Source organism: Papaver somniferum, chromosome 5 (genome assembly GCF_003573695.1).
Source record: "Papaver somniferum cultivar HN1 chromosome 5, ASM357369v1, whole genome shotgun sequence".
NCBI classification, from domain to species: Eukaryota; Viridiplantae; Streptophyta; class Magnoliopsida; order Ranunculales; family Papaveraceae; genus Papaver; species Papaver somniferum.
This window is the reverse complement of record NC_039362.1, coordinates 86,875,853-86,889,689: the sequence shown is the minus strand read 5'-3', so window position 1 is coordinate 86,889,689 and position 13,837 is coordinate 86,875,853. Positions and strand designations below refer to the sequence as shown.

General features: G+C 37.8%; 2 protein-coding genes across 5 annotated transcripts; one reads left to right on the top strand and one right to left on the bottom strand.

Moving 5' to 3' along the window:
* Positions 1-713: 713 nt before the first annotated feature.
* On the top strand, positions 714-9,205 carry LOC113282118. 4 transcript variants are annotated; one of them, XR_003326580.1, is made up of 26 exons: positions 714-1,002; positions 1,217-1,329; positions 1,433-1,559; positions 1,652-1,750; positions 1,849-1,917; positions 2,006-2,140; positions 2,209-2,274; positions 2,551-2,606; positions 2,782-2,941; positions 3,526-3,690; positions 4,090-4,174; positions 4,289-4,510; positions 4,653-4,744; positions 4,858-4,900; positions 5,315-5,472; positions 5,829-5,939; positions 6,504-6,572; positions 6,680-6,823; positions 6,954-7,028; positions 7,115-7,291; positions 7,403-7,488; positions 7,779-7,833; positions 7,985-8,110; positions 8,214-8,327; positions 8,592-8,730; positions 8,838-9,205. XR_003326580.1 is itself a non-coding variant. In XM_026531057.1 (26 exons), the coding sequence occupies exons 1-26, from the start codon at positions 871-873 to the stop codon at positions 8,901-8,903; spliced, it is 2,862 nt and encodes a 953-aa protein (XP_026386842.1). In that variant the 5' UTR covers positions 716-870; the 3' UTR covers positions 8,904-9,205. The 4 variants fall into 4 exon arrangements, 3 of the variants coding, with proteins under 3 accessions (XP_026386842.1, XP_026386844.1, XP_026386843.1); XM_026531057.1 differs by having other exon boundaries at positions 716-1,002; positions 8,614-8,730; XM_026531059.1 differs by lacking the exon at positions 714-1,002 and having other exon boundaries at positions 1,441-1,559; positions 8,614-8,730.
* A 576-nt stretch (positions 9,206-9,781) lies between these two features.
* On the bottom strand, positions 9,782-12,736 carry LOC113282117 (proline-rich receptor-like protein kinase PERK2). The gene is made up of 3 exons (XM_026531056.1): positions 12,382-12,736; positions 11,250-12,269; positions 9,782-10,137 (listed from the first exon to the last, which is right to left on the bottom strand). Exons 1-3 carry the CDS (start codon positions 12,655-12,657, stop codon positions 9,964-9,966), a joined length of 1,470 nt encoding a protein of 489 aa, XP_026386841.1. The 5' UTR covers positions 12,658-12,736; the 3' UTR covers positions 9,782-9,963.
* Positions 12,737-13,837: the final 1,101 nt, after the last annotated feature.

Genomic DNA, 13,837 nt, shown 5'->3' with positions numbered 1-13,837 from the left:
TAAGGAGACAATGGGTCTCTTTGTCTTAGACCTCTAGTAGGGGAAAAAAAGTGCATGGAGAACCACTCAAAAGAATGCTGATATTGGTGGTACTTATACACTGAGAAATTAATCGACACCAGTGATCTGAGAACCCAAATTTCTTAAGAACTGCAATTAGGAAGGGCCATTTCACTCTATCAAAGGTCTTAGACATGTCAAGTTTAAGGCTCATGATGCCACATCTATCCTTTTTTGTTTTCATAGTATGAACTAGTTCATGGGCAATCACCACATTGTTTGGATGTTTCTACCAAGTATATATGCAGCATGATATCGTGATATTATTTTGCCTAGCAGAGGTTTCATTCTATTTACAAGAATCCTAGAGATGATCTTATAATTAGAGTTGCAAAGAGAGATAAGCCTAAAATCAGCTGGAGTAGTAGGCTTATTCACTTTACGAATCAAGGAAATAAATGTACGATTCATTTGATACATTGGCTTCTCTTGTAGGAAACAAATGACAATTGTTTGTGTCAAAGAAATATTCGCTCATTTGATGATAATAAAATGACAATTGTTTGTGTCAATATACATATGTGCTGGCTTCTCTTGTAGGAAACTTGGGTCGGGACTTGGGAATGAAATTCCGGAGACCAAAAGCAACAAGTGGGATCAGTTGGTACTGGCTAGGGAGTCTTAGGACTATGATAACTGCATCTAGAGTAGACAGCAACCAACCCCTCATTCCCACCCCCACCACCTCTTGGTCCTCTTTTCTGAAAGATTCTCTACCTCTTTTTCTTTCTTTCTCTCTTTCCCATTTGCAGGCAGCAGTAGTCCTCTGCAATCAACAGCGACATCATCAATTAGGTACGAACTACGAAAATGGATAACGAGGTAGTTCAGAGAGTATTTGAAGGTGGAGGTCGTGATTATCGCCATCACCAACAACAGCAGCAGCAGCAACAATCTTCTACTTCTTCTTCGTCGATTCTCCAATCCCTTCCGCTCCATGTGGTATAATTTCATCTTGATTTTGTTTAATTTTATGATTCTTTGTTTCATTTTGATTGAGTTATAGCTTATTGTTGATTACAACTAGGTCGAATTTTGGCGCCTTCTCCATCGTTTTTCTCGCCTAAATTATAGGTTTATACTGCTTGATCGAGTTGTACTTTTGGGTAAAATCTAGAGTTCGATTAATTAATGTTTGTTTTTGTTGTTGGCACAGACGTTTGATCATGGATATTATTTGTTAGTAAAATCTATTCAAGAGCTTCGAGAAAAAAAAGATGGTACAGTGATAGTTGGCATTGGTGGTCCTAGTGGCTCTGGTAAAACTAGGTATAATGCAATTCTTATATTTCATTCTTTTGTTTTAAGCCAGTGTGTGTTTTCATTTCTTGCTGTCTGTGATTGATGGTGATGTTTATTATATGTTTTGAAGTTTAGCAGAGAAGGTAGCATCTGTAATTGGCTGTGCTCGTGTATCGATGGAGAACTATCGTAAAGGAGCTGATGAAGTGAATGATCTTAATTCGATAGATTTTGATGCTTTAGTTCGGAATCTCGAGGTTTGGTTCGAGTAGTATTCTATGTTTTTCTAGAAATATTTCCAGTGTTGTCATGGTATTTCAAATTATTATTGATGACTATGTTGAAATAGGATCTGTTGAACGGTAAAGATGCAGTGATGCCGTTGTTTGATTTCCAAGAAAAGAAACATATTGGTTCAAAAACAATAAAGAGCTCTTCGACAGGGGTGGTAAGATCTTATAGTTAGTGTTGTGAATGTGTGTCTTGTTTATAGGTGTTTCAGGCTATCGACAATTATGTTTGCTACAATTGTGACATTTTGAGCAGGTGATTGTTGACGGTACTTATGCTCTGCACTCAAAGTTGCGCTCTCTGCTTGATATTCGGGTTGCAGTAGTAAGATTCTCGCTCCATTAAACAATAAGCTCGAGAGACATGCTTATTCCATCTGATGTAAGTTAACGAAAAATGATGTTTGGTCCAGGTTGGTGGTGTGCATTTCAGCCTGCTTTCCAAAGTACGATATGACATTGGGGATTCTTGTTCGTTGGATTCCCTCATTGACAGCATCTTCCCACTGTTCAGAAAGGATATTGAGCCGGACCTCCATCATGCTCAGGTTGGTGGTTTGTTAAACTTGTGAGGTTTTATCAATTTGGAATTGCTAAAGTATGTTTCATTATGCAGATTAGAATCAACAACAGCTTTGTTTCATCTTTTAGGGAGCCTATCTACAAACTGAAATGCAAAGAGGTCTGTGATATTCTGGCTTGGTAACTTAAGTTTCAAAAGTTGGATTTTCTCTTGTTGTCCAATTACTTTTGCTAAACTGCAAAATGGTACCCTCATATATGGCAGTAAATAAAATACAAAAGTACTTTCACAATTAACACCCAGCAAGGGTGCTGCTATTTTTCTCACAGAAATTGGCTGAAATCCTGGAGGGATATGATAAAGACCCTCCAAAGTTGATATTTGTTTTGTTACACACTGTTTTTAATTAACTTTTAGTTAGTTTTTTTGTAACAGTCTCCCGATGGACATTCTGCTCTCATTTTCCGTGGAATTGAAACACAAACAGATAAGTAAGTGTGCCACCAGATGTTTCTATCTTCCTGAAGAATAGCTTGAGTTAGTATTGTCCTTAAGATTGCTAGCATTCTAGGCGCTCCGTATTTACTGTATGCGTAGGCACTGGAAGTATCTTTAATATCTTTTGAAGGAAATAAAAGACTAATCAAAGGCTTTTCATGTTTTCAGTTTTATCGAGATGTACCTCAGGCCACCTTCAGCATCTGAAGAAGCACGAATCAATGACTGGATAAAGGTGCGACAGGCTGGTATAAAATATTACTTGTCACTAGGTGACCAGAGGATCGTCGACAAAAGTTACATTATCAGACCAAAAGCCGAGTTTGAGGTAAGTTTTGTGTTAGGAAATTGTATCTCATATATCATGCCAAGTCCTATGGAAATAGACATGTTTCACGGAGTATCATGGAAATGATATCTTATATATCATGCCAAGTCCTATGGAAATAGACAAGTTTCACGGAGTATCATGGAAATGGTGAAAAGATCTAAGAGGCGCATCGCTGTGTCACAGTATACATCTGGCATTATGGCTGCACTCAGTATCCGACAGATGTTTGCATGATGATCTGAAGAGAAAAAATGCCTCAACCTTGAAAGCTATTTTAATTTTAATCATAATTTATTAGTTTTGCATGAGCACACTAAGAAAGAGTCAAAAGGATTCGTATATGAAGGCTCAAAGAAAAATACAGTTAAGTCTAACATCGCTCTCCAACAAAATGAGGCACTTATTTTCATTTGCATCATGCAATTTCTTCTGCAATACCAAGCGAAAGCCTATCAAGCTTCTCCTGCCGTTTGGAGCTGAAGGCGTCGATTGCATTTTATTGTATGTAAAGATTGTTTTGATCCTGTTTGTTTCAATTCCTGCAATTTACTATCTAGGATGTTTCTCTTCTCTTAAAACAGGTTGGAAGGATGACTTTAGGTGGACTTCTTGCTTTGGGGTACACTGTTGTTGTCAGTTATAAGCGGGCATCTACATCGTTTAATAATGGGAAAGTGTCAATATCACTTGAAACTATTGACACTCTTGGGAAGACATTCTTGGTGTTGAGGGGCACAGATAGGAGGGTACGGATTCTTCGACATAATCATTATAAGGCTGTAATTGTTCATTTTCGCTTTGGTGGTATCAACTACTAAAATTATTAACAAAGCCCCCAAGTGGTGATTGTTGCTACATTAGATGGGTGATAGATGTGCAGTTAATTGCATTTTCTGCTCTTCTTTTCTTCTTTCACTCGTGATAGGTGTTATTCCTGTTCTCTTTCTCCTCTTTATTGTTTCACCAAGTGAAGTCACTGAGCATGTGCTTCCACTACATGGTATTGTACCATCTGAAACAAATAATCAAGAGTTTCAATATTTTGTATTAGAAATTGCAAACTTCACGTAAGGCAGAGTTTTTTTTTTGTTTTTAATTTTATAGTGAAAAAGTGGAAAGATTTTCATTTACTGGCTTCCTTGTAGGTTCTTGGAACAGAAGTCTCCAGGATGTGTATTGAGGGACCATGGATCACAAAGTCGTATCTGGAAATGAGTCTTGAAAGCAGAGGTATTGAACTGGGCTGACTTACATTACATCTTCAATTCGTTGTTGCCTGTCGGTAGTTATTGATTTAGTAGATCTTAATTGTTGCTCTATCAAATCAGTTACTCCAAATTGCAGGTGTGCCTCGTCTAAATACACCGCCACCTTTATCTAGTACATCCTTGACTCAAGTGCAAGAGAAGGCCCTCCAAGCCCCAAAGCCAATCCGTGTTACTTCAAACATTGTTAACAGTCTTGAGGACCTAACTCAGCCATGGACACGGTCCCCAACAAAGTCTCAAATGGAGCCTGTATTAGCAACTTGGCGCTTCACTTCCTCGGTCGGTGGACATACTGACAGTTAAGTCGCAAATAGAAATGATGCTCTATTCTTTACTTTTCTGTTACATTTGCTGGATTCACTAAGCATAAAACAAATAATCTGCTTTTTGACCGTGTTATGTTTCGTTTAATATTATGCTTCTCTCATGAGCAACTGCAGATTCTTCTTTCAGGGGTACCATGCAGCTTGCTCCAATGCCTGATTCATACGACTTGGATAGAGGGTTGCTTCTAGCTGTTCAAGCAATCCAGGTAGCCAACATTTTGATTAACCAACACGAACCGCATAGTACTGTTTTTCTTCTGAACTTCTCAAAGGTTAAGATTGCATCCATGACCACATTGGCTCTTCTGCTTAATTACAGGCTGTGCTGGAGAATAAGGGGCTCCCAGTTATTGTTGGCATTGGTTAGTGATTTTGTTTAGTACGATGAATTACATCTCTCACCTACGTTTCTATAAAATAAAAAATCAAAAGAAAGACGGATACTAAAATATTATTTGGTTAATTGAAAATTAAAGAAGTGTTCGATTCTATTGCAGTCCTCTCTAATATTCAAGAAATCTCATTATGTTAGCTTTTGAAGAGTTGGGTGATCTACAATATCTAGGGTGTTTGTATTTGATGAAAACACATCACACAGGATTGAGGCACTGAATTACACCTTTAAATCCATTGCCTGCATCTTTTTTCCCACATTCATCAGAGCTTATAGTTGCTGGTATTCTGATTAATTTATTCATTACTAGCTTATCTAAAGCATCACTTTTTTGGTTATGACATACTCGAGTAGTCAGATGTTCTTGTATGTGACAATGCAGGGGGTCCAAGTGGTTCGGGCAAAACTAGTTTAGCTCATAAAATGGCAAACATAGTTGGTTGTGAAGTCATTTCACTTGAAAGCTATTATAAATCTGAACAAGTGAAGGACTTTAAGTTTGATAACTTTAGTTCTATTGATCAGCATTTACTTTCAAAGGTACAATTTTAAATATACAGTTCTATCATCTATTTTGGTATCCTCGGTTGTTTTTGTTATACATGTTTCATCTTATTTGTGGCTGGCTAGTTAGTCATAATGCTATGAAAGTATTATATAACGAGTATGTTACTTAAAACTTAAAAGTGAGGTAAACTGCATTTAGCAATTGTAGAAGAGGTGAGGCTACAGATTACACCGGTCTCTCTGAAATCCTAGGGTACCTAAAAATACTGTTATTCAGATGAGTGGTGGTTACCAATTAAAAATGCTGATTTTTGTGAAACCTTCTCAACTGTTTGCATGTATTAGTTTTACTGTATACGGTTATAAAATTTTCATTCCATGCATTGCAGAACATTGATAACATAAGGAACCGTCGACGGACAAAGGTGCCTATATTTGATCTAGAGAACTGTACTCGCAATGGTTTCAAGGAACTTCAAGTTTCCGAGGATTGTGGAGTGGTACATTTTCTATCTTAGTAGGGGGTATTTTTCATTTCTCTTGTGTATATTTTGCATATATAGTCGTACGAGCAGTACGAAGGTCAGTATTTCATAACCATTACGAATGCAGTGGATTCCATAGTTATAACTGTTTGATTACATTTATTCGATGAGCTGTTGTGGGCAGCTTACCATGTCCATTTGACAAAGCATTGATCAGTCAATAATAATGTGCTAGCTCTGACCAAAAGATTCATGTTATATTCTCTCATCGTAGGGATGTTTAGCTTATTATCTTATTCCTTTGTAGTTGTGGTAACATTTTGCTTCTTTTGGTAGTGAAGTGGCCCCTGCATACGTGTCTCTGTGCTTTCTATTCTGTTCCTCCATTTGAAAAACCTTTCATATTAAACTTCCTGTTTCAGAATCCAATATAAGACATTTATACCTCATGTCCATTATCAAATGCATCTTTAGCAGCTTAATTACTTCATCAGTTTTCCCTATCTCCTGCACCAAAACTTGCTCAGTCAACTTATCTTCAATAGTATTCTTGCCGTTCCTTTTCTTTTGTCTGTGCAGATAATTTTTGAAGGGGTTTATGCCTTGCACCCGGATATTCGTAAATCACTCGACTTGTGGATAGCTGTTGTAAGAACTAATTATAAGCTAGCTTCTCTTCTTACTCTGATGCTTTTATTCTCTCTGTCATCTTCCTTTCCAGACACTGCCATCTTACTGTCATCTTCTACTAACAGGTTGGAGGTGTGCATTCGCATCTAATTGCCAGAGTACAGAGAGACAAGAACAGGACTGGGTGTTATATGTCACAGGATGAAATTATGACAACAGTATTTCCAATGTTTCAGCAGTACATTGAACCCCACCTTGTTCATGCACATGTCAGTAGACTGAGTTTCATTTGATAATGCATTTCTGTGGGAGTTACTCGATTCTGTTTCTTACTGATGTTACTTTTTTTCTGTGGGGTATGGTCATTAATAGTTTTTTTTTTTCCTGTTCTTATTGCAGCTGAAAATTCGAAATGACTTTGATCCTGTTCTTTCTCCTGAGAGTTCTCTTTTTGTTCTGAAAAGCAATAAACAGGTAACTTAGCAAGATGGTTCTTTTGTGGTGGAGTTGTTTGAAAAGGGTCTGCTCTTAGTATCATCCTGACACTTTTTAATGTTTAGGTTGGATATCAGGACATTCTGAAACTACTTGATCGTGCAAAGTTTTGCAGTTCTGTTCAGAATTTCACTGATATATACTTGCGGCTTCCTGGACCACCTAATAATGGGAGCCTCACAGAAAGTGAGTGCATAAGAGTTAGATTATGTGAAGGCAGATTTGCTTTACTGATACGAGAGGTATGTTGTGCAGCTAGACAAAGTGTTTTTACCGTTGTCCATCTTTTGCATATGTCAAAACCCCTGCGCGGCTCTTGTATTTTAATTTCCTTTTTAAATGTACATGTTTAGCCTATACGGGAAGGCGACTTTATCATACAACCAAAAGTGGATTTCGATATCAGCATTACCACAGTTTCTGGCCTTCTTAATCTTGGGTAACATCTTGAACATAGCAACCTAATTTCAAGCGGCACTAAATGATTTTTTTTTAATACTCAGTTGTAACCCTAGTGCGTTTTTCTTCATCAGCTGTTAAAATGTGTGTTTCCTTGATTGAAGATTGTTTTTTAACTAATAATAGAAAATATTGAGGCGCCATAGAAGCATATCTTATTGTTTATCACGTTCACCATGTGCAACTACATTTACTGGTTGAACACGACTGTTTATTTTCCTGTTGATCTTATTTGAACCCAATGCTGTGTTATTTCATTTGTCATACCAGGTATCAAGCAGTAGCTTACATTGAAGCATCCGCATTGATCTATCAAGATGGAAAGGTCTTATTGAATTTTCTTCTCTTTCATAATTGATTATTAATTTTTGGATCACACCTTATAGTTTAAGCATAACTTGCAAACTTAAGCTTACCTGTTGAGAGCAGAAGTTTAACTCTTATTTGGCTTTACTGGGTTTTTTCATTCTACTTAGATTCTGATCGAGGTTGATCATCTCCAAGATATCCCGAGCCCATATTTACAGATTAAAGGAACAAACAGGGAAGTAGTAGCCACTGCTGGTTCAGCACTTGATCTAGACGGTTCATATACCACTAAGGTTGTCCCCTTTGTGAATATGCTTTAGTCTAAATCCACTTTTTCTAATTCACATATCTTCTATCTCTTCCATGGGTTAACGAGTTAATTTCACACAATTGTAGAGTTATCTTCAAATTATTCTGGAAAGTTTGCCAGCATTTGAAAGAAGCTCGTCCGGAATCCATCGCCATCAAGCTACACGACTTCAGGAACTTGTTGAATTCATACAAAGTCAGGTACATAAAGAAAGGTTTATCTTATTCGAAAAGTATCTGTCTCAAAGAGAATATTTTAGGGCAAAGTTTTTATTAGAAAATTAAAGAGATTCGCAGTTGGAAAGACTTGACATTTTATAATATCATGTAGACATCTATATTGAAGCGGTACTGCAATAGTTTAATGTACTCATTTAGTTGTTCGCAGAAGAGTGAAGACCACTCTAGTTAGTCTTGCAAAGGGTGTCACTAATTCTTGTTTATGGCCTTCTACATTTTCGGAAGTTCTTATATGGGTGGATTACAGGGGAACAATTCAGTTGGAGAATCCTCACCAAGCAGGGATAGTTTACCAATGGAAAGCATAATCGAAGACATGCAGTCACGGATCAGAAAGCTCGAACGATGGCATACAGTCAATACGGTAAACTTAATTCTCATTCTGACGTTGTTGTTGACATTCTTTCATTCTCTCATTTCCATGTTTAAACTATAAACCCTTGAACTCCATATGATTTATTTTTCTGGCAGGTCCTCTGGACACTTCTAATGTCTGCTCTTGTTGGGTATTCGCTCTACCAACGAAAACGTCAGTAACAATGACCGTACAAGTGAATTTGCTGGAACACCAGCAGCTTTGGATGCCCCTATTATTATTTTTTGGTACTTTCGCATGGACCTTGGTAACTCATCAATGATAGGGGTATTAGGGTTCATCTGTATAAAATAAAATACATTGGTTTTAAGTAGAGGATCCAAGCATGTTATCTCTTAAAATCAGTACCATCACCTGTCCCTGATCGGACTGTGGTTCAAACGAACCCGCCTTGATTGAATTGTATATATATATACAATTTTGAAGCTGACTAGTTTTACCAAATGTACCACTCTTTGTTGAACATGACTGTTAAGTACGTAGAAGACTAACAAATATAAAGCCTTGGTTGAACAATCTCAGGCATTCCCAGCTTGAGAAGTCGTATCTTTCTTACTTTTGTAGTCTAGTAACTCTTCGATTCACTGAACCAAAAACATAGCCTATTGTAAGTTTAAGTTTGAACCTCGGTTGTAGAGGAAACAAACATCAACCGTGGAAAACCTCAGTTGCTGACCTGAGAGATGAGAATAATATCCCACTTGAATATTCAACTCTGGTGGGAAGCATCAACCGTGGCTAAAGCAACTGCCTCAAACAAACATCCCAAGGCATTCATTCTACCACTAACATCCCAAGGGCAAGCAGTGAAACAAGTCCATCCCAAGCTGACAACTTGATCCAACTTCACACTGCTCATCTCAAACTCCTAAATCGGTATGACTGGATTTTGAGTAATGCTGCACTTGGATCAGGTTGTCGGCTTTGAATGGACTTCTGAACCCCACGCCGAAAGGGAGACTTAAAAAAGCCTTCCTCATAGCACAAAGCTGTTTGAATAGAATCAAAAGATGTGAAACCCCTTTTTTGCAACACTCTATTTGCACTGCAGATAAGGCTTACCGTAAAAGAAAAACATATTATCCATTACAACTAATTGAAATAAATTTTATTACATTAGACCAGATATCCACACCAAGTACCAGGATCTACTACGTACAAAGATAACGAAAATCTCTACTGGAGAATCCTAATTATATCCTCGTCTGTTAAATGATAATATCACTGGTTATTTCCCTGGGCAGTAGCTCCTGCAAGTGCAAGGTTGTAATCTCTACCAGTAATGATGGTGTAGAGTTGTGTAAGTCTCAGGTACATGTCAGGAACATTTTGGTTCATGCCAAGACCTAATGACTCCTCCAATAACGTCACAACTTTATCCTTAATATTGTTCCCCTGAAACAAATACAGTTCATACAAAGCGGACTTTCAATAAATGTTATGTTATACATGCCGAAGAGAAGTTTTAAAGCAAACAATTAACAATGATAGAAGTATCTCAAGAAATTAGGAGGCTAATGTTTTTAAAAGAGTAAGCTAATTGGAGATATCCACATGTACATATAGGGTTCAATTTGCCAGCACCAAAGGGGTAAAGCATATAGGTCCTAAACCATAAAACTGCTGGTTTGACAAAGTAAACTGTACAACACAGTGAGTGAATTCTAATTCAAGTTCATCAAGTAAAACTTCGGGTAAAAATATGAAACGCCTATCACTACAACTAGGTGAATGAAACTAACTTTTCTTTACATCTCTTTGTAAGTGTGCAAAAATTGTCTAAACAAGTATTAGAGTTGTAAAGTCCATTTGATATGAGTAAACAATCATTCTCTAGTTCTAGGCAAATAAACACTAAATAGATCAATGTCAGCTGTACTTAGATCAACTGGAGCCAATACTATTGCAACGACAGAGCCAAAAATAACATACTAGCACATTGCAACCAATTCATGTTCCCTTGAGCATTTCGCAAAGGGTTTGACACTTCTACACATTCTTACTGTACGCAATATGGAACACAATCTAAACTGACACAGAATAAAAGATCCTCAGACAAGTAATATATTAAGCACAAAAGTATCCAATATATGTACCACCTTCCTAGCCTCCCAACAGATCTCTTACTAATGGTGTAATTGTCTTAACAAGTAATAAAGTTGTAACGTCCATTTGATGCAGGTATACAATCATTCTTTAGACTCTAGTTCTATGCACTCTACAGTCATTCTCTAGTTCTATGCTCTTTAAATGAACACTAAACAGATCCATGTAAATAGCTAGATATATTGGAGCCTATAACATCGAAATGACAACCTAGTCAATAGCTCATTGCAACCAATTTATGTTTCCTAGAGCATCATTTGTTAAAGGGTTTTACATTTCTACACATAATAAGCAGTATCAAACGCAAAATTCAAAACTGGCACAAACTCTCAGACAAGCAATATTAAGCACAAAAAATATCTAAAACTTTAAAAACCTCTGATATAGTGCAATATACATACCACTTTCCTAGGTCTCCCAACAGGTCTCCCGGTAGAAACTGCAGTTGTTTTCTTCACAATACCAGCATCAGCAAGCCTTGCAGGTCTCCCAGCAGAACGCTTTGGCCTCCCAACTGCACCAACTTTCTTTGGCCTCCCGACCGAACCAACTTTCCTTGGCCTCCCAGGTTTTCCACTACTAACTGGCTTCACAACAGCACCATTAACAACAGGAGCAACAGCAGAAGCCTCCACATTCACCTTCCTTGGTCTTCCAACACCTCTTCCAGTTGGTGTAGTAGCAGTAGAAGTAACTGTAGTCAAAGGCACAGTATTAACGGAATTCTCATTTGTTGGAAGAATCACCATTCCAGGTACCAACTCAGGTGCAGGAGGTGCAGAAGCAGAACCAGAAGCAGAAGCATCAGTAATGAGTTTACGTGGACGACCCCTAGGTCTGGATCCTCCTCCTCCACCAATGGACTTGGGCTTGGGCTTGGCAATTGCTTTAGGTTTAGCGGTTGACCTAGGTGGACGACCACGACCTCTTTTCGCCGGTAAAACAACCTCACCAGATCTATCTTGTACTCCTACTACAACGGTGGTGGTGGTGTTAGGACTAGCTCCTCCTACAATGGTGGTGGTGGTGGTATTAGGACTAGCTCCTCCTACAATGGTGGTGATGGTATTAGGACTAGGATTAGGGATGGTATAAGGACTAGGATTAGGGATGGTATTAGGACTAGGATTAGGAAGAGCAACAACAGTGTTAGTCTTGGGTGGTCTTCCACGACCTCGTTTAGCTGAAGGAGTGCCGTTATCAGGTGCTGCTGCTGCAGCTGGAGCTGGAGCTGATGGAAGAGCGTAAGAATTCTTGATGGTAATAATGACGCCATTATCCTTCAATCTTTTGAGATGATTAGATAGTAAAGCTGAATGAGATTGTGGTAGATTTGTGTAAGCTGAATATATGAATTTTGCTATTGCTTTCTTACTTGAACCAGTTTTCTCGTTTAGTGCCTTAATTGCTGTGATTATCATCTGCAAGAAGAAAAAAAAAATCAAAAAAGACCCAATTTTTATAACAAATCTAGGGTTAGTTCAGTCATTATAAAAAAAATTAAGAGAGAGATTTGGAGTATTAATTAGTTACCTCATGATAAGGAGGATGGTTTTTGTGATTGTTAGGAGTTTGTTTGGGTGGTGGTGATGGTGCTGTTGAAGTTACTTGAGTGATGTGCAATTGATCTAGATTTGTCTGTGATGGAGCTATAAAAGCTAACGGAGCTGGTGGAACAACCACCTGTGGTTGTGGTGGTGGAGCATCTGGTGTGATGAGTTGTGGTGGTGGCGGTGGAGCTGCTGTGGGGAGTGGTTGAGAAGCTAGAAAGTGGGGAAGAGGAGGCGGAGGAGAAAAAAAAGGTTCCATTTTTTCCGTTGAAGAGAGATGAGAGAGAGAGATGGGAGATGAGTTTGATGATGGGATTATTTGGGATGAGGTGGTGGGAGGAGTGAGTGTGTTTTTTGTTTTTCGGTTTAATTTAATAGAGTCGGAAGAAGGAGTTTGGACGGCTGGGATTGGATATTAACAAGTTCTTTTATGAACAATCGTAGAGTTATTAAATACACAATGGTTTTGGTGATGCGGATCGATGACGTGGAGTGTTTTTTCAAAATTTATCTTGTTTACTTCAGGTTTTTTACTCTGATACTTCGGGTTTTTTACTCTGATAACAAAACTAGTGACAAAACCCCTAGATGAACAAACCGGTGATAAGAAAAAACCGGTCATATTATTTCTACCAAATAAAAACCGTTTCAAATAAAACTGGGACAAAAATCCCAAGCCAAATAATGTGTAAATTTAGTTTTTGTTACTTTAAAAAAAGACAAACATGCCCTTGACCTTTTCTTCTTCTTCTTCTCTGATTTCTTTTTTCTTCTTTCTCCCGTCTCCTTCTCCCACCACCATCATCACCAGCAGCAACAAATCTCCACGAACACCAGCAGCAACACCTCCGTCACCACAAGCAGCAACACCTACGTCACCACCAGCATCAATTTCGTCTTCAAAATGGGTTTTCTTCTCCGTAATAGTTGAGAAAGAGGGTTAAATCTAGATCGTGGTTCTTAAAAATGGGTTAGTGCATCAAACTTCTTTAATTCTTCATTGTAATTCGTATCTCTGTAGTTTAATTTTGCTTTGATTGAGAGTGATGTTGTTGAATCGATTATTGAAATCAGAATTCACAGAAAAGGTAAATCGGGGGTCAAATTTAGGGTTTCTGTTTTGATTGATTCTTTTTTATTAAATATCAATGGTTTGTTAGAATTAAAGTGGGTTTGTTCTGATTTGAAGTAGAGATGGTAGTATGAAGTTTAATTTTGATTTCGTAGAGAATTATGGTTTATAATCTTCCCTAAATTAAGAAACTAGGGTTCTTCTTTGATATTGATCTATCTGCAAAATTTAGGGAGAGGGGTTTGATTAAGAAGGAGATGATTGAGAAAAGGATGTTGATGAATTTGAATCTCTGATGAGTTAAGAAGAGGGATCTGATTTTAAGTTGAAATAGTGGAAGAGATTGTTATGTTTCTTAACAAATTAG

Bases quoted from the DNA above. Each gene is read 5' to 3' on its own strand.
- LOC113282118 (XM_026531057.1), top strand. From the start codon at position 871: ATGGATAACGAGGTAGTTCAGAGAGTATTTGAAGGTGGAGGTCGTGAT. The intron at 1,560-1,651 runs GTTTGGTTCGAG...ATGTTGAAATAG, and splicing joins CTTTAGTTCGGAATCTCGAG to GATCTGTTGAACGGTAAAGA. The intron at 8,111-8,213 runs GTTGTCCCCTTT...ACACAATTGTAG, and splicing joins ACGGTTCATATACCACTAAG to AGTTATCTTCAAATTATTCT.
- LOC113282117 (XM_026531056.1), bottom strand. From the start codon at position 12,657: ATGGAACCTTTTTTTTCTCCTCCGCCTCCTCTTCCCCACTTTCTAGCT. The intron at 12,270-12,381 runs GTAACTAATTAA...TTCTTCTTGCAG, and splicing joins ACCATCCTCCTTATCATGAG to ATGATAATCACAGCAATTAA. The intron at 10,138-11,249 runs GTATGTATATTG...TATTTGTTTCAG, and splicing joins TTGGGAGACCTAGGAAAGTG to GGGAACAATATTAAGGATAA.